Source organism: Telopea speciosissima, chromosome 7 (genome assembly GCF_018873765.1).
Source record: "Telopea speciosissima isolate NSW1024214 ecotype Mountain lineage chromosome 7, Tspe_v1, whole genome shotgun sequence".
NCBI classification, from domain to species: Eukaryota; Viridiplantae; Streptophyta; class Magnoliopsida; order Proteales; family Proteaceae; genus Telopea; species Telopea speciosissima.
In genome coordinates, this window is record NC_057922.1 from 19,791,817 (window position 1) to 19,817,678 (window position 25,862).

Here is a 25,862-nt window from a genome sequence, read left to right on the forward strand (position 1 = left end):
GGCAAACCTAAACGGTATAACCAGAGTGCCTCGAGAGGAGCCGCAATCAGCAAGTACGGTTTTCTCTCTCCTCTTCTTCTTCTTTTTATCTGCTCTCTGTTTGATAGAAACAAGAGAAAATCTACTTTCTCAGAAGATTAAGTTGTGTGATAGTTACCAGCTTCGGCAGTAGCCCAGAGGGTATTCGCTAATTGTTGAGTTTCTGATTGGGCATTTCTAAGATCACAATGCTGCTCTCTTTGGAGCTCTCACTATTGTCATCGTTGCAGATCTTATACGAAATTTTCATTTTAAATCAGGGTAGTAAAAGAGAAGGATTCTCCAAAACAATAGTTGCAGAGATTTGAGTCATTCAAGTAATGGGCTCTCATTCCGGATGACCTTCCTCTTGTTCTTCACCTCTAGATTAAGATTTCGAGCCTCTCACATACCTATCGTCTGGTTTCACGATCATGCTTTTAGAGGTCCTTACCCTAAACCCATATCGGAGAACCACCATGATGCTTGGATCATTAAGGTCGTATGTGCTCTCTGTGTGCATTCATCGTCTCTGGATTCTTGCTTTTATTATTTCAGTAAGGTCTTGAATCCTTCAATTGCCTATGAGGTCATTAAACGCTTGAACAATCCGAAGTTGGCTTTGAAATTGTTTGAATATAGTAGAGTGGAGTTGAAGCTCCATCATTCTGTCAAAACTTATAATTTTCTAGTGAAGTCCCTGTGTCAAGTGGGACTCCATGATTCGGCAAAATTGGTTTTTGATTGCATGAGAAGAGATGGGCATTTTCCTGATAGCTTCATATTGGGATTTTTTGTATCTTCATGTGCACAAGTGGGTAAGTTCAGTATATCCAAAGAATTGCTTTCTCAAACTCAAGGCAGTGGGAGAAGTGTGAATCCATTCTTATGTAATAAACTATTGGATCACTTGGTAAAAAGTAATCGGGTGGATGAGGCTGTTTGTCTCTTTAGAGAGCTTCTGAAGTCCTGTTTCTATCCAGATACTTGTACTTTTAATATTTTAATCAGAGGCTTGTGCAGATTAGGAGAAGTAGATAAGGGTTTTGAGTTTTTCAATGACATGGGCAATTTTGGATGCTGTCCTGATGTTGTTACCTATAACACGCTTATAAACGGATTGTGTAAGGCTAGTGAGGTAGATAGAGGGCATGGATTGTTAAAGGAAATTCAGTTGAAGCACAATTTTTCACCAGATGTTGTGACTTACACATCGGTCATATCAGGTTACTGCAAGTTGGGAAGGATGGAAGAAGCTTCTAATCTTTTTGATGAGATGGTTTTTTCTGGAATAAAAGCAAATTTGATTACTTATAATACTCTTATTGATGGCTTTGGTAAGGCTGGTGATATGGGGTCAGCAGTGGCAATATATGAGAAGATGCTTCTTCAGGGATATCTTCCTGATGTGGTTACATTCAGTTCCTTGATTGATGGTTACTGTCGAAGTGGACAGGTTGATCAGGGTTTGAAGCTTTGGCATGAAATGGGCACACAAAATCTTTCACCGAATGAATATACTTATGCTATTCTCATCAATGCTTTTTGTAAAGAGAATAGGCTAAATGAAGCTCGTGAATTTTTGAGGCAGTTGGAGTGGAGGAATATTATTACCCAACCGTTTATGTACAACCCTGTGGTTGATGGTTTCTGCAAGGCCGGCAATGTAGATGAGGCGAATTTGATTGTGACAAAAATGGAGGAAAAGCAATGCAACCCAGATAAATTGACATTTACTATTCTAATAATTGGGCATTGTATGAAAGGGAGAATGAATGAAGCGATCAGTATTTTCCATAAGATGTTAACTACTGGTTGTATCCCAGATACCCTTACTGTCAATTCTTTGATATCTCGCCTTCTGAAAGCTGGCATGCCTAATGAAGCAAATCAGATTGTTCTTACTGTGTTGGAGAAGAACATAGGGTTGGATTTATCATCTTCGGCGAAAACCCTTGGCCAAATGGGGATTCCAGTGGCTATTTAGTAGAGAGATTGAGCTAAAGTGTCCCTGACCCTGAAGTTGATGATCTCAATGCTTGCCTGGAGGTCCCTGTATCATTACATATGAAGTACTTCAGTTTGTGGATGTAATTATAGACTTGATGTATAACAGAGTAAGTACTTCATATGTATAAAGTTTTTCCCTTTTTTCTATTTTTTTTTCTTTGGTTCTTGTCAAATTGATGGTTATCATTTATGCATGTGTATCTTTTTTTATTCATTAAGTTAGCATGTTAACTTCAGAGTTGGTTCAGTTGTCAGTAGATTGTTGGGTACACTCATTAATTCAAACTTTGTTGATACAAAGTGATCTAATATTCAATGGCACATGATTTTTAGTTGGCTTACAGTACGGTTGACCGGGTTCTGACGTTTGTATCTTACCTATGGGCATCCCAAATACAACAATGACTAATGAATGCAAACATGCAATCAAACTTATTCCATATGATTTTCAGAAAAAAAGGTAAGGTTAGTGCAGGTCAGGGTTCTAGAAAGGAATCTAGAAGAAAGAACTACAATGATGACTAGGATCACTTTGAAATTCAGTTTGAGTGTAGTAACAGTTTAGGGCTTATTTTTTTTTCCCGGTAATAACAGTTTAGGGCTATCTAATGATATAAGAATGTTGAAAATTGGAATCCTGAAATTGAACCTAACTAGCTTGATTTTCAAGCTAGATTCAAGATCTAAGAAAATAAGAAAGTTATTGATGATCAGATTTGTGTAGTAACAGTTTAGGGCTATCTAACTATATAAGAATTTTGCAAATCAGAGGTCTGAAATTAGATGAAACCCAGCTAGCTTTGTTTTCAAGCCATAGTTGTCAAGGCACCGCCTAGGAGCTCAGGCTCTTTCTTGGGTCCAAGGCAACAAACACGCCTTGTTGAAACTACCCGAGTTTATATTGATTTATGTTTATTGATTTGTTTTTAGATGAATATGCTTATATTGAGATCAATCTGCATGGGAGGAAGAAGAGAAGAGAAGAAATCAAGTATCGTATACCAATCTTGTATGCACAGCTCAACAACACCAAAACTCTTTTAAGAACCTTATATTCTTTACTCAAAAAAAAGGGATTCCTAATCACATTTACACACTCAATAAAGTAAATAAACTCAAAACAATTAACTAAAGTATTCTAATTTAATTCAAAAAATTAACTTAACTTCTAATCCCATGTATTAACTTTATCCCCACTTCATGGGCTTATAATTAGGCTCATTGCAATGAAACCCAAAAATAGAAAAGGCCCAACCTATAATATTACTACCCAAAGGTCAACTTCAGTCCATTGGATTGCTACCGGCACCTTATGGGCCTCCCAAGCTTATGCATAGGCTTCCATATGGGATTAATATCTACTGCATCAATTCCCCCTCCATTCAAAAAAACTCGTCTTCAAGTTCTGTAGAATTGGAGGGTCTCCAATGCACGATCAGCATCCACCTTCCTTGTATTGAATTTAACAATTAGACCACGATCCACTGGCATGACATCAGCAACATGAAATTCGTTGTTGAAGTTGCAACATGGAAGCACAAATTTGACTGGTTCGATTAAAAGTTCAGGCAGTTAATGCTCCTCTGTAGTCTTTCAACTCATCTTGTGGCTGCATTGTTGGTGCTGCCTCCTTTTGCTTCGAGCATATTTCGTCAACCAATACTTTCAAACAAATGTCTGTCGTAGATGAGAAGGCTTTAGGATGCACAAATTGCCATCGTTATCAACTACACACCAACCATTTGCCGAGCAACTTTAATGATGTGTTTGGAAGATTCAAATATCTTACAATATGCACCATTACAACATTAGGAAATTGAGAACTCGATGAAGACATCATTTTCATATTCGATGATGATTTTGTTGATCTTTGATAACATCTTCACTACAGATCATGAGATGAAAATGTCACTCTGCCCATCATCTGAGTAAAATAACAGTTCTTTTGTTGGGCAAACAAACTTTGGTTTTGAAAACTTAGGTATAAATGGTCAGGTTCGACTTTGATACCAATTGATGCGATTTAAAAATTCATATAATGGATCTCAGATGCGAACAGGCCCAATGATCAAATTTGTGATCAGATTTGAGATAAAGGAAGCAACTGCATTGTTAAGGGAAGAAATCAGATCGTTGGAAGGGGAAGGAAAAGAGATGAGATTGATCTGCTTGAGAGGAAGGAGAAAGAAAACATGTGGAAGAAGAGAGGAGAAGAAATCAGGTATGGGATACAAATCCCGTATGCACTGTTCAACAACACCAAAACTCGTAGAAAAAACTTTTATTTTTAACTCAAATCACCCTTAATTGATGGCGGTGTCTTACATAAATAAAGACCTTGAAAATTCCTAAATCGACTCAAAAACGACTCCTAGTCACACTTCCACACTCAATAAAGTAAATAAACTCAAAACATAACTCTATCTAGCTATTAAGTATTTAATCTAACTCCAACACATAACTAGTCATCCCGTGTACTAACTTTATGTGCTTATAAATTAGGCTCATTACTGTGAAACTCAGAAAATAAAATGCCCAGCCTTTAATGTAACCACCCAACGGTCAATTTAAGGCCAATGGACTGCCCCCGGCACCTTATGGGCCTCCCAAGCTTGTGCAGAGGCATATATATGGGATTAATGTCTAATGCAACTGCATCAACTTCATTTGAACTTCACATCAGAAGTTCTGTATATATAGGTGTTCCGCCATTGAGGGAAGGATGTTAAGAAACCTCAACATGAGGCTGGGGACACCTCAACCGTGTAGACAGGGGCGATCATGGGAGAATAACAAAGTGAAACACAACCTCTTTCAAGTTTCATCTACTCTTGATGTTTCCTTTTCTCAATTCCGCTCAGAAACTTAAGAGAGATTCACAAAGAAGAACTGAAAACAAAACCGAAACTGTAAGCCTGGGATTAAAAGAGTTGATGCAGAGTGAAACACATTGGAACCACTTCTAAGCAAACGGGGGCTTAGAAGTAGAGTTGATGCAGAGTGAAACACTATGTAACTGCCTCCCAATGCAGTTTTTCCTCATCCACCGCCACATAACTGTCTCCCCCTCTTGCTGTCTTTGCTGGAATGCTACGGAAGACATAGATCATCTCTGCTTTGCATGCCCCTTTTCCGCTTCCATTTGGAAAGGGGGCTCGCCAAATTGTTGGCTCAGAAGGCAAACAATGAACACTATCTAACTGCCTCCCAATGCAGTTTTTCCTCGTCCACCGCCGCATGACTATCTCCCCCTCTTGCTGTCTTTGCTGGAATGCTGCGGAAGACATAGATCATCTCTTCTTTGCTTGCCCCTTTTCCGCTTCCATTTGGAAAGGGGGCTCGCCAAATGTTGGCTAAGAAGTCGAACAATCCTTCCTTCCAGAGGGAGTGGATTTAGGTGGACATGACCTTTGCCGGTTCTTCAATCTGTGATATGGCGGGTAAGCTTGCTTTCCGTGCCGCCATCAACCATATTTGGATGGAGCAGAATCTCCGGAAATGGTCCTCCTCTTTAAGATCCTTTCAGAAGATTCTGGACTCATCTCCTTCAAAATCAGAAGCAAGCTTTCTACTGTCTCCTCTTGTTGTATTGATTCCCCAAGGAACAGGCATATTGTTGTACCCCGGGTCTTTCTCCTTCCTTTGTACAGGCCTCCTCTTCTGTTCCCGGAGGGCAATGGCTTAGCCTAGCTGGCTTTGTTGTTTTTATTTTCTTCCTCCTCCTAAGGGGCCCCCTGTTTCTCCTTTCTCTTTGGTAATGAATGCTCTATTCACCCAAAAAAAAAATATTACTTAACTTCACTTTACATTTACCCTAGTGTGTCCTAAGAAAGTGATATCCATCAAACAAAAATCATAATCAGACGTAGGAAAAGTTGCCTTTTTAAATGTATACTCCACCTATGTCTCTTCCTTTGTCATGATGTAGTTCAAACTCTCTCTATGCTTTCTATATCCCCAGATTTCTTAGAACTGATTTCAGTAGTTTACAATTTTAACATCTTCATATACCCTGTCCCACTCCTACCCATTGGTTCTCTTTGTTTTTTCATTTGACTGTGGCCATTTTTTTAAGGTTCCCTGGTCTGCTACATATCCCCCACCCCCACAATCAAAAGAAAAGCCTGAACTGCCATTCTCTAGTTTGGAGTCAAAGTTAACTGGTTTATTAATGTTTTGTAGATTGTGTCCTAGGCTTCTTTCGTATTTTTGGCTATATTTTGTGAGACTTCAATGAGGTTCAGTGGGCCTCAGATCATCTTCTACTACTGAGTACTGGCACGGTGTTAGTTGCAGTTTCCTACTTTCACATATTTAATATTTGCTTTAAAGGTTAATGGGGTGAAATTTACTGATTTTTGCTCCATTCTCAGAGTGTTCATGGGATGTTGGTATATGCAGTTGGCATATGCATTGAAGCATTTAAATTTGTTCATTTGAAACACTGTGATTTAAGTTGGGTTGGGGTTTTGTTGCAAGCTTAATTGTTCAGGATGGTAGAAATTTTTTTTTTTAATTAAGAGGGGTAAGTTAGGGATGGGTATACTCTTACATAATAGGCTACTTTAAATAAATTTGGATCTGATTCAATGTGTTGATGGTTTTGCATTTTTTGAGGGCTAATTGAAATTTTGAGGTTTGTTTAGCTGGGTACTTGTAGTTCTGCTCAATGAATAATTTTTTCATGGGGGTTGGAGTTTTCTACTGCAATAGCATTTTCCAAATTGGCTTAAAGATGGTGTGAGCTCTTTTTATATATTAAGTTGAATATGAGTGATGATGCCATTGAGTTTCCACCTGTGAATGTTTGGTACCTTTTTTTACTTCCCCCCCCCCCCCCCCTTCTTTTACTGGATTACTGCTAGTAAGAGATACAAGGCTATGCTTTGAGGCTGTTGATGGTGGTTTATCATTGTTATCATCCTCAAAACAAATACCTTTTGCATCATGGTGGTTGCTATCAGTTCCTTGGGGAAAAAGCTTAACTCTCTGTTCGTTCATTCTGGGAAGTTCTTTGGAGCTTTTAAAAATGTGAATGTTTTGGACATGAATTATTCCCTTGAACTGATGGTTTCGTCAGCTCTTGCTGCAGCACTACTAAAGATCGACAGAGATTGGTGTAGGCCCAGTACATTCAGGCAGTCTGATTATAACTCAGGAATTCAATGCAACCTGTTGCTTGGCTGGATTTAAATTTTTTTAATTAGTTTAGAAGGATAATATCAAAAGAATTCTAGTAACTTGGATTACTGGTCAGTCTAGTTGTTGATGTGGACATGTGATCGATGCAAGAGTCCACAGTCTACCTATTTCAGGATTATTTTTATCGATTTAATTATGGGTAGTCATGTACATTGTAAAGTTGCTTTTTTTTTTCCTAGGGGAGACTTAAGTTTGGTTTTTAGATGAGATTGATATGGATTGCTATGAGTTATCTCTGGCTGATCAAGGCCATTCTATTCTCTAGGATGTAGCCAAAGGGTTTTTTGGTTCATGTTATTTGCTGCTTCTTTAAGTTTCTTGTTGAGTGTTTCCTTATTTTCTTTTTCTTGATGCATTCTTTCTTGTTTCTTCTGTTAACAATCCATCTTTAATAAATCATGATATGTTTTTGTGCTTGCTTTACCAATTTGTTCATCAGATTCATGTTTTCTTTCAGAGCTCTTCAAATCTGAATCCTGTTCCAATCCATTTCTAAGATTGAATTATGATGCAGTGACACTTGTGTGGGCCAGCTTGAGCCCGATTGGAGGCCCAGTCCGAGAGCCAGGTCCAAGTTTGGTTGTGGTTAAGTAGGATGTTAGAAATTATTTATTTATTAGGAAATATCTTGTAATCTTTTATATTGGGGAAGCTTAGCTACGTAAGAGAGTTTTATTTCAGTTTCCTAGTTTGTTTTAGTTTCCTAAGTAGAGTTAGTTTCTATTTTCTCTGTTGGAGTCTTTCTTATTTATATAGATGTAATCAACACTATTAATGGCGAATAAGAATGGGATATTGAGTTTTGCTTGAGTAGTAGCCGTGTGTGGCTTGTTTCCAGAGCTGGTGTTCTTGATCTCCTCTCTTCTTCTCTTCTTCTTCCGGCTGTTCCTCCCTTTCCAGGTTACTCTCTTCCTTAATCCTTCTTCTCTATTCTTCTTTCCTTCTATTATTCTTCTTTTCTTCCTACTAAAATTCTGTCCTGTTATTGTTCCTGCAACTAGCAATAATAACAACCCTTGATTTTGTGTTCACTCTCCTTCACCCCTCCTTTTTTCTTCATACTTGGGTTAACATAACTACCCTAGGGCGACCTAGAACCTAGATTCTTACTTCCCAAATCAACCGCTATTGTGAAAAACACAAGCAATTGCACGTCAGATCTCATGATTTCCGCCTGGTTGAGTTTCAGGAGTTTTATTTCCTTCATATGATCCATTATATAACCTGGGACTGGTTGGACTTCAGATGGATAGGAGTTGTGAATGTTTAACTGAAATCGCCCATTGATCAGGGCCCTTTCAAGTGAGTTATCTCACTTGCAAGCCAGCAACCTACCGCTGGTTTACTGTGCACATTGTGGGCTGGAGGTTTAAGACAACCTCAAATCGTGGTTGTATTTTTAACCCCTTTTCCCCTGATTTTTCAAAACTGCCCCCCTCCTTTCTTATTTCTGTTTTGTTCTTTGTTTATCACTCCTAGTTTGCCCTCCATCTTTATTTCTTAATCTCTATCCTGCCCTCTCTACTCTTATATCTCAATAGCACTTTAAGATTCTGTTTTATTACTACTAAGTTGCCACTCCCTTCTGTAAACTTCAGTATATTTATAGAATTGTCATTACTTCTCATATTTGAGTTATTTAATGCTTGGGTGAGCCCATAAGTGATCCCAAGGCAGGGTTTCGAACCCGGGATTGCATTAAATTACTTAATCTTTATTGCTGACCAGTCACTTTCTTGAATAACAATATCCTTAAATGGGTCATGGGCCAACTACTTTTTCTATTGTAATGGGCCAATAAGGTGAAACATTAGGGATTTAAGGCCTGTACGGGATTAATGTTATTTTTTATTTTCGTAAGTTGTATTCTTTACTTTGGTAGTGGCACTAACCTGTTGGTTGCAGATTCAAAACTTGGAAACAGAGTCTCTTTCGAAGCAGTGGGTAAGGCTGCGTACATTTGCCCCTCCCCAACCCTGCAGTAGTGGTAGCCTTGTGCACTGGGACACTCTTTTAGTAATTTGCTGGAAAATTGGAGTCAGATTTAGAAACATCAGTGTAACAGCAACTAGACAGCAGAATAGCGAGAGAAACCAAAATAGAAAGTGAGTAAATGGATTTAGTAACTAGAGAGCCAACATGGAAAGTGAATGTGGAAAATAGAAACCATCAAAACAGAATTAGAAACTAAAGAACAGCAGTAAATATCTTACAGATTAGCTGATAGAACCAAAATTGAAACTAGAGAAAGGAATAGCGCAAACATAATAGCAAGTGTTGTGCAAAATAGTAACTAAAAAGAATACTAGAAACAAGGCAAAAAATGGTGCTGCCAATGGTTCAAGCGATGGAAGAATACCGCTATCAATGATATGAACCAATGGGGGAAGAAGATATAAGATGGAAGATGAAGGACATGAACTAGGCTTCCCACCTAGAACTTAACTAGCATCTCACTAGTCCAACTTGGCATCCTTTAAAATAGAAACTATTCTAGAACCTTAACAAAATAGAAACTAACTATTTAATCCCATAGGGACTTTAATCCCTAATATTTGGGCCTATACAATTGGCCCATTACATTAGTAAACCCAAAAATATGAAACCCATTGTACATTTAAAATTAAACATATCAGTCCATTCTTGGTCCAGTTTGTGGCCTGTTTTGCTGTTGACCTTCTTGTTTTTTTGAACTGCATCACTTTTCTGCTAGTGAACTCAGCTACAGGTAAAGAACTTAATTTCTGATCATTCCCTCTAATCTAGTTTCTTAAAGATTAACACAAAAGCTGCAGAAATAAATAAATAAAACTGAAGGAATCATCACCCAGAACTCATAAACTGCAAGTATATTTGAAGACTTGCTGTGAGACGGTGAATTCTATACAACAGCACTGCCACTATTGGAGATAAGTATAGTAGTTGTTGGAGTTGTTAGAATATATTGTATAAAGGTAGTTCTGTCATTGTCCTGTTATAAGACATGACTAAGCTGTATTTTTCTCTTTCTTGTTTTATTTCTCTTTACCTCCCTAGGGAGGCCTGTGTAATTTGGAAGAGTCTATTAATGAGATAATAGGTGTGTTGAGAATCACTCAACACACACACGATTCTCTCCCAACTTCTCTTCTCTTCTCTTCTCTTCTTCTCTTCTTCTCCCTTCCTTCCTCCTTGCTGTTAACTCTTCAACCTGTCATTAGAATCGATCCATTGAAGTCTTAACTTGGTATCAAAGCTAGTCCTCTGGTTTGAGAGTCGGCTCAGCTCAGTAGTTGTTCTTCTCCTCTCTTTGGAACCCTATAAATGTAAAGGGGGTTCCATTAGAGGCTGTACATGTGAGATACTATATCTCTTACAGTTTTGGGAGTAGTATTCTTCACACCAAGACCATATGGAGAGAGCTTAGGAGCAGCTGAAGTGGTTTTTGAAGTCGTGAAAGGTGCCTGCCTATCTACCGCCAGCCTGTGGAGCTTTTATCTTGGTTCTCCTTCTCCTCCTCCATACCTCTTGGGATGAAACCTGTTGCTTTTGAATCGCCTAGGGATGTTCTATCAAACCCCTAACCTCTTGGTTGTTGAGAGGAAGAGGGCTTAGCTTCCAACTGTTGTGAAGCATTGGCTGCAGACTCTGTTTTTTCCGCCAGCAGTGGGGTATTTCAACTTTGGTTCTGCCTTTGACAGATTTGTTGGCCTTGGCACTTGGCTCATTCAAGTCGTATGGGAGTACCTTTTTGAAGCCTGAAGGGTTTGTTCTTGAAAGAGGAAGAGTGGAAGACTGTTGCTGCCTTATTTGCTGCTGTACAGGTATTGGAAACTCTGTTTCTGGTTCGTATTTGACCTTTCTTTGAAGATTGTTGTATTGGATGGTTATTTGTTTGCTGAGAATGGAATGGATACATCTGTTGGATGTTGTGAACTGAAGTCCCTAGGCTGTTAGAAGTTTCTTGGTTTGAGTTATGCAAGTTTTTTGCTCTCTGTATACCTGCTGTTGTTTAGGCTTGGTCTCAGCCTAGTGATTTGGGTGATTGAGCATTATTTGTGTGTTAGTTTACCATCTTGTTTGGGTTGAGTATACTCCCCACTTGAGCAAACATGATATTGACTGTTGAAGTGTTTGCCCATTATGTTTACCGAGTCTGGACACAGTTCTGAAGTCAGTGGTCCAACTACGTGTGGCAGCCTGAGTGGTGGTTTCCCAATCATGGCTTCCTTTGATAACCCCAACACCCAAATCTCTGTTGTGAAGTTGGATAATACCAACTATTTGGATTGGTCCCGGTCGGTGAAGTTGTCCCTACGTAGTAGGGGAAAGTTGGGATACATTACTGGATCTATCACAGCTCCTGCTACTACTGATACTGGCTACCTCAAGTGGGAGACTGAGAACTCTACTGTTATGACTTGGCTGATATTCTCCATGAAACCTGAGATAGGTAGGAGGTTTATGAGTAAGGAGACTGCAAAGGATATCTGGGACAATGTCTCCAAAGTTTTTGATAGAGTTAGAGATACAACAAAGGTGTATCAAATCCTCCAAAAAATCATTCATATGAAACAGGGTGATCGGAGTATATCTGAGTACTACAACTCTGTCATTAGCTTGTGGGAGGAATATGATCACTATAACAATCTCCAATTGTCCAACTCTGATGATCAAGCCAAGGTCTACAGGAGCCAAGAAAAGGAAAGGATCCTTATTTTGCTTGGTGGTCTGACCACAGAGTATGAGCCTCTTCGCCTGCAAATCTTAGGAAGATCTCCCTTTCCATCTTTGGATGAAGTGTGCAGCTATTTGCAAAGTGAGGAAACCAGGAGGGCTACTATGGATATTGCCCCATCCACTGAGAGATCTGCTCTTGTTTCTAGTTCTAACAAAGACTGGAAAAGCGGGGGGAAAGGCCACGGGCCACCTCGTGGAGATCACCTTGAGCGATTCAAATGTGATCATTGTGGCAAGTTTGGACATACCAAGGATAGGTGTTGGGATCTTCATGGACAGCCCCCTGGTATGTGTGGTGGTTCATCTGGTGCCCGTGGAGGCAAGCGAGGGGGAGCTCGGGCTCACACAGTGACATCTGAGTCTGATCCACCTGGACCCCAGTCGACTCCTGATTCCCTCTCACAAGATGATATTGCAGCCTTCCGTCGGCTGATGTCTCACCTTGGAGGGTCTACTCTGGTTCTACCTACGGAGGATCTACTATACGCCTCGGCTGCGGGGCCTCATCGCCCCCTCTACTACACCCACCTGGATCATTGACTCTGGAGCCTCTGATCATATGACTGGTATGTCCCAGTACTTTGATTCCTACTCCATTTGCTCTAGCCGGGACAAGGTAATTGTTGCTGATGGTTCCCTTTCTTCTGTCTCGGGCAAGGGTAATGTGCGAGTTACTCCCTCTATTTCACTTGAGTCTGTCCTTCATGTTCTTGATTTTGCTGCTAACCTATTATCAGTAAGTCACCTAACTAAGTCCTTACATTGTTGTGTCACTTTCTTTTCTTCGTATTGTGTCTTTCAGGATTTGGAGACAAAGAGGGTTATTGGCAGTGGGACTGAGAAAGGAGGACTCTATCTTCTTAAGCCACGGTTACCTGCTCCATCTACTGCTGCAGCTTTTGTTTGTGGTCGGAGTGACCGTAGTACTTTGGAGTCTATTATGCTTTGGCATCATCGTTTGGGTCATCCCTCTTTTGTTGTTATGAGGAGACAGTTACCCCACTTGTTTACTTCTTTTCCTTTATCTTATGTTTTTAAGTGTGAATCTTGTATTTTTGCTCAACATTGTCGTACTTCTTATCCTTATCGTGGTAATAGATCTACTACACCTTTTTCCCTTGTTCATACTGATGTTTGGGGGCCTTCCCCCACTACTTCTTTATCTGGTTTTCGTTACTTTGTCTCATTTGTGGATGACTATTCTCGGTCTACTTGGACTGTTTTGTTGAAACATAAGAGTGATGTTTGCGAGGCTTTTAAGGATTTTTATCAACTTATACGTACTCAGTTTGGTACTCGAATCCAACTTGTTAGGTCTGATAAGGGGGGTGAGTACATGTATGGGGGGCTCCAACAGTTCTTTACTGACAATGGCATCATCCATCAATTGGCTTGTGTTGACACTCCACAGCAAAATGGGGTGGCTGAACGCAAAACCGCCATTTGCTGGAAATCACCAGGGGTCTTCTCTTTGGTATGCATGTGCCTAAGACCTTCTGGTCTGATGCACTTCTTACCGCTGCCTTTCTTATTAATCGGATGCCAACTTCACTCCTTGGCTCCAAGTCCCCCCTGACACTCCTTTCTCCTCATTTCTCCGTGTTCTCTTTGCCTCCAAGAGACTTTGGCTGTGTTTGTTATGTTCATGTCAACAAATTAGTCCGTACCAAGCTTGATCCCAAAGCTCTCAAGTGTATCTTCTTAGGTTACTCTGATTCAACCAAAGGGTATAGGTGCTACCATCCTCCTTCCCGAAGGCGCCTCCTCTCCAAAGATGTTACCTTCTTTGAGTATCTTCCTTATTTTTCTTCCCCTCACCATTCTGTTCAGGGGGAGAGTACTAGTAGTGAACAGAATGCTGATGTCACTCCCTTTCTATCTCCCTTTCCTGCCTCCACTTCCCCATTCCTATTTGATATTGGAAAGTACAAAGAAGTGGATGTTGTTGATGATGCTGATGCTGATGGTATTGTTGATATTGATGCTAGTAGCGGTGGTGATGGTGATGGAAAAAGAGAATATAAGGGAATAAGATTCAAAGAAGATGGTGTATTCACAAGAGGTGAATGCTTGTTGAAGGGAAAAGGGAAGTAACCATGGTATAAGCAACCCTGCCAAAACCCCTCTTTGGATCCACATCCTCAGTCTCATCCTCTTCAGTCAGATAATTCCTCTCCTTCTGAATTAGATCTTCCCATTGCTGTGAGAAAAGGGAAGAGAGCCTGTACTAACCCCATAGCCCAGTTTGTTTCCTATGCCTCTATTTCTCCTACAGGTATTACTTTTTCCACTGCCCTAGAGTCTTCTTCCATTCCCAAAAATGTCACAGAGGCCTTATCCGATCCAAAATGGATGCAAGCAATGACTGAGGAAATGGTGGCTCTGGAGAAGAACAACACTTGGACACTAGTTGATCTTCCTAAGGGGAGAACTCCAGTTGGATGCAGATGGGTTTATACAATCAAGTACAGATCCGATGGTACAGTGGAAAGATACAAAGCTAGGCTGGTTGCAAAAGGGTATAGTCAGGTGTATGGCATTGACTACCAGGAGACTTTTGTCCCTGTAGCCAAGCATAACTCGATCAGAGTTCTTCTTTCAATTGCAGCCAATAAAGATTGGCCAATGTATCAATTAGATGTGAAGAATGCATTTCTTCATGGGGATTTAGCAGAGGAAGTGTACATGCAGTCTCTACCTGGTTTTAAGTGTCCCTCAGCTGAAGGGAAAGTCTGTCTCTTGAAGAAAGCTCTCTATGGCCTCAAGCAGTCCCCTAAGGCCTGGTTTGAGAGATTTAGACAAGCCATTCTGAAGAATGGGTATTATCAGAGTCAAGCTGACCACACCTTGTTTATCAAGAGGGGTAATGGTACAGTTACAACTCTCATTGTCTATGTTGATGACATTGTGGTAACTGGGAATGATGTTGCTGAAATAAGCAGATTGAAGTCTTATCTGGCCAAACAGTTTGAGATCAAAGACCTTGGACTCTTGAAATACTTCTTGGGCATTGAAGTATCTAGATCAAGGAAAAGAATCAACATTTGCCAAAGAAAATTTGTCTTGGATCTTCTGAAAGAGACAGGGATGATGGGGTGCAAACCAGCCACTTCCCCCATCGATCCGAATCATAAACTTGGTGATGAATGTGGTTCCTCTCTTATAGATGCAAGTAAGTACCAAAGATTGCTTGGAAAACTAATCTATCTCTCCTTGACTCGACCAGACATCTCTTATGCAGTTGGGGTGGTGAGTCAGTTCATGCATGCTCCCAGGAGTGGACATCTGGATGCAATGTTCCGCATCATTAGATACTTGAAATCATGTCCAGGAAAAGGTCTTCTATTTGCCAGGCATAACCATTTGCAGCTTGAAGGCTACACATATGCTGATTGGGCTGGTTCAGTCTCTGATAGGAGATCCACTTTTGGATACTGTACCTTTGTGGGTGGTAACCTAGTTACCTGGAGGAGCAAGAAACAACCAGTCGTAGCTAGATCCAGTGCAGAGGCCGAGTTTAGAGCCATGGCTCATGGAGTATGTGAACTTATATGGCTAAAGAGACTCCTTCAAGACTTGAGCTTTGAAACTGAAGGGCCAATGAGACTTTATTGTGACAACAAAGCTGCCATAAGCATTGCCCATGATCCGGTCCAACATGATCGAACCAAGCATATTGAGGTTGATCGTCACTTCATCAAAGAGAAGTTGGATTCTAGGTGCATTTGTACTCCCTTTGTGAAGACAGGTGATCAAGTAGCAGATATCTTCACCAAGGGTCTTTCTCCTAGTTTATTTAGTACTCTATTGTGCAAGCTGGGAATGTATGATATTTATTCTCCAGCTTGAGGGGGAGTGTTGGAGTTGTTAGAATATATTGTATAAGGGTAGTTCTGTCATTGTCCTGTTATAAGACATGACTAAGCTGTATTTTTCTCTTTCTTGTTTTATTTCTCTTTACCTCCCTAGGGAGGCCTGTGTAATTTGGAAGAGTCTATTAATGAGATAATAGGTGTGTTGAGAGATTCTCAACACACACGATTCTCTCCCAACTTCTCTTCTCTTCTCTTCTCTTCTTCTCTTCTTCTCTTCTTCTCTTCTTCTCCCTTCCTTCCTCCTTGTTGTTAACTCTTCAACCTGTCATTAGAATCGATCCATTGAAGTCTTAACTGTAGTGACAACCAATAGTAAATAGCACCATTAATAAGGTTGACCACACCGCCAGCAAAGAACTTCTGCAGGAAAATTAGGATGTCTTCATTTAAAATTAACAGATATTTGTGTTATATGACTTGCATCAACTCCAAAACCTGTATTTATAAAATTGGGTTTCCTACTCCTATTGTGACCGGCTCTTTCAGCTTGAAAGTAAGTAAAAATATAATACAAGTCTTCTGATTTAATGTGGTGCACTTGCAGAATTGCCTAACTTATGGCATCTGATTGTCTGAGTTTTTCGATCATATTCACTGGAAATTAAATTTTCAGGAAAATCCTTTCCCATTGCTGTCTGCGTAAAAATAAGTCTCATATCCCAACTGGTTACCTTCTCTTTTGACCTGTCTCTATTCGTGAAGATACTTCTCCTTTTCAGGCTTTTACACTTTGGGGATTGAGAAACCTAGATGCCCTTGCACCAATCATCCCATGAAGGAAAGAGTTCAATACTGAACTTCGACAAACCTTTCTTGTACTCGTCATGTAACTGGCTTTGTGGTCAAAGAATGCCAAGGAACAAAGTAGGGCTTGTGTCCTTGCATCTCCTTCACTCTGTTATGCATCCATCATAGTTCAGTTGTACGATGTTACCTCCACTAACTTTGGAAAGTGGTGCACTAATTATATGAGTGTATCAAAGTGTAATTGCAAGGAAACAACCAAAGTACTGTTATGTGGGAGCATAGTTATTGTAATTGGCTCTTGTACAATTAGTAAACTCAGTTTTTACTATTTTAGTAATAAAAATTTTGTACTGTTTTTGGTAAACTGTGTTTTACTGTTTAGTAAAGGGTGCGTCTGTTTGTAACCAAGCAGGTTACAAACAGACATTGTAACCGGACCTTATGTGCCCATGAATATAGTTGATTTCAGTTTCAGTACATGGGTAAATCAAGTGTCAGGTTGTTTACATATGTTAAATCCCTTTGGTTAAAGGATAGGATAGGAATTATGTAGCCCATGTCCCAACTCAGCATTGTTTGATCGAATAAACTTGCCGGAACGATCCCTTTCCTTTGTCACCATGGATTCAGGTAGCCACCATGATCTCTGTTTCACCGAGAAAGTTTATCTCTACTTGGATGATTTATTTCTATATCCATGAAAGAAGAATAGAAGAAACAACAAACCAAATTATTGTTTGTCTTGACCACTGACTGCCATTTCTGTTCCACTGTTCCCAAGCTAGTCTTTGAAGGTTCTCAAATCTCATGGTTGGTTTTAACGTATGCCATTTTGGAGGCTGAGTAGTATTCTATTTTGCTGAAGTAAACAAACCGTTGAGCAGTTGCTAATGCGATAGAAGCATCGGTTCTTGCAATCTCCAACAAGGTTTTGTGGGTTCTTCTCATCGTCCTCCCGTTCTAGATATAACTCGTCCAACGGACATCTGGAATTCGAATCACGCAGCAGATTTGATCCTCAAGAAAATGATGATACTGGTTCGAGGGCCTCGAAGAAATCAGCGAAGAGGGTCGATCGTTGATCTGCCATAGTGATTGCTGTTTTACTACCGGTGCACATACCCAACTGGTCGAACAGATGAGGGAGAAGTTGGACCCTGATGGAGCTTGTAATTAGTTGATTGAAAAAAGTCATCTGGGCTGAAAGGCCTTTGAAGGCAACACATTAAACCCCTAGCTCTTACTCTTCTGAAACAAAGAAACAGAGAGAGATAAAAATATAACGATTATGAGGATGCGGGGAACCCATGTCCCCGACGAGACAAAGCATGCTAATGCTATGCTTATGGTTGAAGGAAGCAAGCAACAAGGGTAGAGCTCGAACGGTAGTTTTCCCGTCTGTTGAGCCAAGTTGAATCAAGTTGCAGAGGAAAGCCAAAAGGGGAGAGAAAAACCAGGAATTGAAGGAAACTCAACGGCTCATGACAGTGAGTGGCGGAGAGCGATGCATTGACTCATAGCGAAGAAGGGGATGAACGTTGAATGAACGATTGGACAAAGAGAAACAGGGATGGAGTGGCGGAGTCATGTGCTGCTGTTTTGTGTCCTCTCTGTTTCAGAGCATGCGAGAAAATATGCTGCTGTTTCTCCCGTCAACAAACTGCATGAAACAATAACCTGTTTGTAGCTAAATCCGGAAAATGAAAGACAATCCCAAAAGATCCACTGACCAGTAGCGGCCATGAGAGTAATAGTGCCGTTGCGGCCTTGTTTTAGGGTCAGTCGTCTCTGCACCCTATTTTATTTCTTGCAGCTTTACACCCGGAAGCTTTCCACTTCTCCTCCGTCGTGTTCTCCACGACTTCATCTCCGTCATTGGCTCTCCTACTTTGCCTCTTCCGGCAACTCGTTAAGAATATGACATTATCACCCTTAAAGAACGGTCAGGGATGTAAGTTTTGCTTTTTTATCTAAACTGACATTTCACTTGGAATGACACTTTAATCCCCATTGTAGCAAGTTGATAACCGTCTGACATAGGGGTACATAAGAGGGGTTACAACATCTCAGTTACAAACAGATTAACTCTTTAGAAAATCCTATTTCACTATTTACAGTAAGTGTATAAATTTCTCTTCATTAGGATACATTGTTGTTTCTAGCAAATCCAGTTTTCTGAGTCAGTAGGGTTTAGTTCATTAGTTGAATTGAAAAATGTTATAACTCGGTTGGTCTTTTATATTTTGGAAATCTTAAGTAAAACCAGAAAGATGTAATAGATAGAAGTTATTTATATCATTCTTAGGAAGTTTGAAGTTGGTCTTTTATATCGAAGTTATATTAAGAATGTAATAGTAGGGTGTCTGTAAACATATTATGGTGTGTGAGACATTGTAGGTTTAGATTTGGTTTTGGTTACTCGATGAAGTCATTTCAGATTTGTAAAGAAATGGTTTTTTTTTTCTGCCCGCAGTACTTTTGCTCTTTATGTGTTCAATTTTGGGTTTCTTTGATCAGATTTCAAGTTATAGGTCTGTTCCTGGTTGGGATTTCTTGCATTATTCATTCAATTTTTGTTGTGGAATCACTTGTTGAGCTCCAGCTCAGAGAATTGGTCAAACCTTTGCTCAATTACCTTTTGCTTTAGTAACCTTGAATCGGAACCTGTAGTTTTTTCGTTAAAATCTGATGAAGATTCCACATATTTCCTATTCTCAACGCTTTATCTCAGCGTTAAAATCAATATCCCTACTCTTTTTTCTTTTTTTTCAGATTCTCGCTACAACCTGCATCTTTCAAGGTTTTCAAGCCTTTGAATCAAAATACTCTTTGTTGCCACCTTTCTAATTGAACCTTGACTGCTTTTGTTCCTTGTCAAGATGTCAGTTCTTAACATATTGAAACTGAATGAGTACACCCATAGTTAATAATTAACCATGACATCAGATAATGAATTCATTTCAAGGATACTTAAAAATTGTATGTTGGGTGTACCTCATTGGATTTTTCTTGGGGCTACAATGGCTCTATAGACTCATTTTGATCTGGGTCTTATCATATTTAATATGGTTTGAGGAGAAAAAGGTGGTGTTAAGAATCTCAAACTTTGTGAAATACTTTTACCAAGAATGGTACGTGGTGTTGTAGAAGCTTTCTTGAATTTTTGTTGGATCTCACCTACTTGGAGTTTGGACCCATGTTTGCTACCCGCGGCTTCTACATATGCTGGATGGAAGATGTTCCAGATGCTAATGTCACTTGGTTTTGTGTTTCTTTTGATTACTTTTTTCTCCCGATGTCTAAGAAATTAGAATCTTATTTTTACTATTGTGGAATCCCCTTGCAACTATTAATGGGTGTGGCCTTTTGGGCCTTCAACTATACTTTTGTCGTAAATTTCCAATTGCATCTCTTCTTTGTTGGTAATTCCTAGTGTTATTTGTGCAGAACAGGGAGAAAAGGGAAGTATTGGGAGATAAAATTCTACATGAAGTTATTTTGGTAACTTTTGGATACCTACTATTGAAGTTGTGGCAATTCTACCCTTTTTTTTGTACATAGATTTACTTTAACTCGTAATATGTCAGGAGCTATGGACTATAGCTAATTTGTTGATCAGAACCATGGCTTCTAGTAAGCTTCATTCCCGGAATACCTCCCACACATGAAGGCTCCATGAGGTGGTGATCTGAAATATGTAACATTCAGGTCAGAGGTCTTTTTTTAAAAAAAATAAATAAATACATGCAAAGCAATTTTTGGTTTCAATTTTCATTTTTGTACATCCAGTACCAGTTAACTTACACTGCTTTGTTGAAGCTGTTAAATACAAGCAAAAGCATGCGTCGTAATGGTAGTCCACCCAAGTAAACATTAAAACAGCTGAATATATCAGAAGAAAAACAACCCCCTAAGCACTTACATGTTGATTGGGGTGATTAAACATCAGAACATTTTTTTTTTTTTTTTGGGGGTGGGGGTGGGGGTGGGGGGAGGGGGCAAGTGGTGGGGGAAAGGGAGTGCCTTATGGCACAAGGTGACAGATTGAACTCATGACCTTCTGGGAGTCTGCACTTTACTGGCAATGCACCAACCAAGCAAGTAGTTCTCTATATATATATATATTTTTGGAATTTTTTTGCCAATAACATGAAATGTTCTTTTCTAAGATTGAAACTGATCCCCCCCCCCCCCCCACCTACTCATACACAAAATAAGCATCTCATAAAATTATGTGTTTTGAAGCCGGATTTGGTGAGATTGTGAAATTAGATGTTCTGTTTGGGTATTGATAATCTGCTACAACTGCTTATTCTAATAGCGAGATGGTGGTGCATAATTATTCATTTGGGTGGTTTGAACCATTTGATGCATTAACCAACTTTGGGTTTGAATGTGCTAGGGAATCAGCTCCAACCCACTTAGTGCAGGAATGTGAATCAAAGCTTGACCTGACCTGCACTTGGGTCAGGTTTCCCAGAGGACAAACAAAGCTAAGAGCCTAAAATTCTCAAAACCAAGCAATACATAGGTGTTTGAGTTGGGTTCAGCTGGCCTAGACCTTGTGCATGTATTTTAGCTGAATGTAGTGTGTAAACGTATATCATCATGAACCATAACCAGGATTCCTTGGCTTACTTATTATGTTTGTATGGTTCACAAAGGTAGGAGAATACTGATCTCCATCCGATCCTCAATTCCTTAAATAAGAATTATACCTCTTTCTTTGGCTCTTGAACTTACACATTGGTCCAAGGTTTGGGCTACCATAGTAAGGGCTAATAAATTCTACCTTTACCATGAGGTGTTGGGGAGTGTGTTTTGAAAAAACAAAACCAAAGATATACAAAACTGGGCAATGATCCTATTTTCTATAAAGGGCATTCATTATATGTAATTTTGCTCCCGAAGATGTGTGTACAGGGGTTTTGCAGGTGAAATGGAAAGTTTGGCTGTATTAGGAAGCGTTTGGTTGCTTAAATCTTTTGGAAGTGGTCTGATTGTGGATGGTCATCCACTTGAGTTACCATCTGTTGAATCGTAATTCTAGAAAATAAACTGTTTGGTTATCATGATTCTGTGACGTGATTCTTCCTGAAAAACTGTTTGGTTACCCTGAGTCTATCAGTTGGATTCACCCTGAATCTATTTGAAAAATTGTTTGGTTACCCTGAGTCTGTCAGTTGGATTTACCCTGAAATTATCACCCAACCTTATATAACCTAAAATTATTAATATGCCATTGCTATGTGTGAGTGTGAGCTTAGGCATAGGGGCAACAAGGGGTGGGGGTGAGTGTGTGCTCAGGTGTAGGGGCAGCAAGGGGTGAGGGTGACTGTGTCAGTGTTGTATTCAGGTGTAGGGGTAGCAAGGGGTGGGGGTGAGTATGTGCTCAGGTATGACAACATAAAGGGTATGACTCAGTATGATTCAATAGCTTTCATTTAAGTAAAACAAAAGTTCAGATTCCCCCAAGCCTCACCCTATTCTGATGGGTAAATCAGTTCACTTCAAGATAAGAAATTAAATAAGAAGCTACTGCTACATGAGAGTCTTGATGGAGTCAAACCATCATCTCCTGGGGACAAACCCAGGTGCTCTTCCTTTTGAGCTAAAGACTCACCTACCCATATAAACCATGTCACAAAAACATATAGCAACTGAACAAAAACGAAAAAAAACATTTGAAACCAACCCACAGATCCAACATCATTTATTTTCTGCTGTTCTTCTCTAATGCTGCCAACCAAATAAACGGGACGACAAAATCACATGCAAATACAAACTGTCCTAAATATATCTAGCCAAAACGATAGATATAAGACATCCTGTGTATGTATAGGTATACGAGAAATAGATATAAGACATCCCTACCTACACGTGACTAAGAAATAGATATAAGACATCATGTGCATTGGCATCAAATCTGAATGGCAAAATACAAAGTGATGACTAACATTCCATGCTCCCCTTATACAAAATAAGTTCTTGATTTGTAGACGGTAATTAACACCAAGAAAAAGATGTCTTTATCTATGGATGATAATAAACATTACTCCAACAGAAGCTCCCACACCAAGGGGAAAAAAACCTCCATAACTAAACTTTTAAATGACAAGAGCTAAGCTAAAAACTAACTTATATACATAATGCATGCTTATGTCTAGCTAAGCTAAGCCTTGATGCTGAAAAACTACTGGCCCCAAAGATCTACAAACCCATAAAAGAAACCATAATCATTTTGAACCCTGTTGGAGTCCCCCAATCAAAAGCTAATCTCAGAACAATCAGCAATATGTCCAATTAGTCACAATAAATTGGTGGGTACCTCATGGAATTGTGAAATGGTTGAAAAGAAAGAAAAGAAAGGCTCCACCCCATTAGTGCAAGGTTTGAGATATGGCAAGTGAAGTCATCAGCTTACCTTTGACTTTTGAATGGTTTTTTATGAAAAATCACTAGCATCTTTCTAATACTCTATAGATATCTCACTTGTCTTTATTACAATTTTCTGCTTTGAGGCTCCTTTTCATTCTCACTGGCTTTACAGTTCAATGTCCAAGAGATATCCAAAGCTTTAAATGATAGGGTAAAGAAGAATCATGTTTTGGTATCAAATGAATGAGCTAGTCATTCCCCTGATCAGAACAGTATAATCATGCTTGGTGTTTGAAATTGGAAAAAGAAGCTTCTGGCTAACTAATTATCAGATCCAACACATACACAAACAGAGAAAGCAGATAAGCATCTAATTATTAATTGTGAACATATACTAAACAAACAAATATACCAGGCCCATTTGATTAAATTTCTAACTATTTTCTATCTAGAGCCACATTTCATGACTTTGATCTCTATCACATGATTCAGCTCACCGTGGGAACAAAATCTTGAAAAAGAAAAACAAACACACTACTAAAGAGGGAAAAAAATGCACAAAGGTAAACACCAAAATCAGAGAACTGGGTTTTCTTCTTCATCTTTTCTTGGGCTCTTCCTTCTCGGGTTGTTTCTTAGGGTTCTTGATTTCAACAGATTTCTTTTTCTTTTCCATGGAAACCCTAACCTAAGGGCTTCGTTTCTTCTTTCTTGATTTCAACAGATTTCTTTTTCTTTTCCATAAAAGAACTCCCTGAAATCTCAGGGTTCAAAGATTCAGAGAGAGAAGGAGAGAGACTCACCTTCGTGGAAGAGAGAATGGTGTGAGAGGAGGTCCAGCAACAGAGAGGAAAGCTGATGCAGCACCGTCTCACACCTTCGTGGAAGAGAGAATGGCGTGCGAGGAGGTCCAGCAACAGAGAGGAAAGCTGATGCAGCACCGTCTCGCACCTTCGTGGAAGAGGGAATGGCGTGAGAGGAGGTCCAGCAACAGAGAGGAAAGCTGATGCAGCACCGTCTCTCACCTTCGTGGAACAGAGAATGGCATGAGAGGAGGTCTAGCAACAGAGAGAGAACGCAAGTTCAAGGCCTTCAGGCCATGGAAGATGACGACCATTTTTCCCTGATAGAAGCAAAAATCGCGATTTTCAGATCATTTTTCGATTTAGGGCAGCAAACTTACGATTCAAAGTTGAATGATGCTATTTATACTAAGCCTAGAATTTGTAATTTATATCTAAGTTCACATAAAAAGGTAAACTCATATATGAATCATGTTTAGTGTAAAAATCGGAATCATGCAATTCTTATAATCCATTGGAATTAGGCAACCAAACGGTTTTATTACTTTAGAATTGTGATCCGACAGAACACCGTTCTGTTGATTTACGCAACCAAACGCTTCCTTAGGTATTCATCTTAGAACGCATTCTGGGATCACAGAACCTTTGGCTGTGTTTGGTTGGCAAAATCAGTCTTTTTTATATCGAAAGATACGTTCAAGTGGTGTGGGAATAGAAGTATACATTACAAACACCCAATAAGACAGAATAGTAGAATAGTGAATCTGTTCAAATATCGGGCAATAAGAGGCCACTATCCCCCCTCTTCTGTTTCTTTGCCGAAGTCAGTTTCATACAGTATATTCTCATTCATCCCCAAGAGAGCTTACTATTTGGAGGTTCATAAATTTGTTGCCCAAGTCAAATTGGTTTGGAATTAACAATTTTTTCGGTGCTTCTTAAGATAATTATTGATTAGGATTGGATTTAATACAAGAAAGTCGTTTTAGGTGGCATGACCATCTTCAACGGAGACATGCATAGCTTGAGCCTTGTATCAAGTATTCAAGTATGACCTCAAATAAAGTTTGATTAGAGGGTGGGGATTCATATAGCTGGCCCCATTTAGTTGGTATAAGAGAGATTTTTTTTTGTTTGTTTTTCACACCATTATAGGACAATCATACAACGGGCTATGATGTACGGTGTGGATTGTTGGGCAATTAAGAAACATCATATAAATAAATTCAGTATAGAAGAGATGAGGATGTTGAGATGGATGAGTGGCAGAACTAGGAAGGGTAAAGTAATGAATTAAAGTTGTTTGAGGTGATATGGCCATGTTCAACGGAGGCCTTTGGATGTTCGAGTACGGAGAAGTGATTTGATTCAGATTGAAGGAATTAAAAAAGCTAGGGATAAACCTAAAATGACCTTAAGAAAAATTAGAAAAGACATGCATAACTTAGATCTTGTATCAAGTATGATATCGAATAGAACTGATTGGAGGGTAAGGAAAAATGTAGCCTACCCCCATTAAATTGAGATAATGCTGAATTGTTATTATTGATTAGATTCAAAGTTAGTTGGCATTTTACATTTCAACCAACCATACATAATTTCACTTAGGTGGGAGGTTTCAAATCTTCAATACCAATGTGCAGTGGGGTTGGAGCGGAGTTGTTTTGAAACACCATGGACCCAGATCAACGCGCAGCTGATTCAACATCAGACCTACGCTCCTAGCCCCACCACCCCTACAGTTACATATTTTCGAGATCCAAATAGGATATTCTTCTATGAATCACAAACCTCGAAGCAGGAAGCGCAAGTAGATCTGACACTAATACGGATTGGCTGTATCGGACGAACATTCCTGATTTTGTTATACTGATAAGATACCAAGATAGATCAACACAGAGTAGCTGTGTAGGGATTTTACCTGGTTCCCTTAAAAAATTCGGGTTTTTTTAACAGTTTTACCCTTGAACCATAATCGTTCCATTGATATGATATCGACAATCCAACACCGATGCATCAAACCATGAGTCCTATACGGCTATATCTCACTTCCCTCCCCTCCTGTGCTTGGAAGGGAACTACAGTCTCTACAGCTCTGCTTTCATCATTT

The 25,862-nt window shown here is 39.5% G+C and overlaps 2 protein-coding genes across 6 annotated transcripts in view; one reads left to right on the plus strand and one right to left on the minus strand.

Moving 5' to 3' along the window:
• On the plus strand, positions 1-20,281 carry LOC122667147 (pentatricopeptide repeat-containing protein At2g06000-like). Of its 4 annotated transcripts, none has more exons than XM_043863356.1 (3): positions 1-53; positions 300-2,135; positions 20,019-20,281. In XM_043863356.1, exon 2 carries the CDS (start codon positions 377-379, stop codon positions 2,003-2,005), a length of 1,629 nt encoding a protein of 542 aa, XP_043719291.1. In that variant the 5' UTR covers positions 1-53; positions 300-376; the 3' UTR covers positions 2,006-2,135; positions 20,019-20,281. The 4 variants fall into 4 exon arrangements, with proteins under 4 accessions (XP_043719291.1, XP_043719292.1, XP_043719293.1 ...); XM_043863357.1 differs by lacking the exon at positions 1-53 and having other exon boundaries at positions 192-2,135; positions 20,019-20,072; positions 20,159-20,281; XM_043863358.1 differs by lacking the exon at positions 1-53 and having other exon boundaries at positions 192-2,135; positions 20,024-20,072; positions 20,159-20,281.
• The window catches only part of LOC122667149 (tubulin beta-6 chain), a 12,885-nt gene continuing 3,016 nt past the window's right edge, over positions 15,994-25,862 (minus strand). The window contains exon 5 of one of the 2 annotated variants that reach the window (XM_043863360.1): positions 15,994-16,006. The gene's annotated coding sequence lies outside the window, so the exon portion shown is untranslated. Of the gene's footprint in view, positions 16,007-16,488; positions 16,501-25,862 lie in introns of those variants that run through there. The other variant, XM_043863361.1, reaches the window with a different exon arrangement.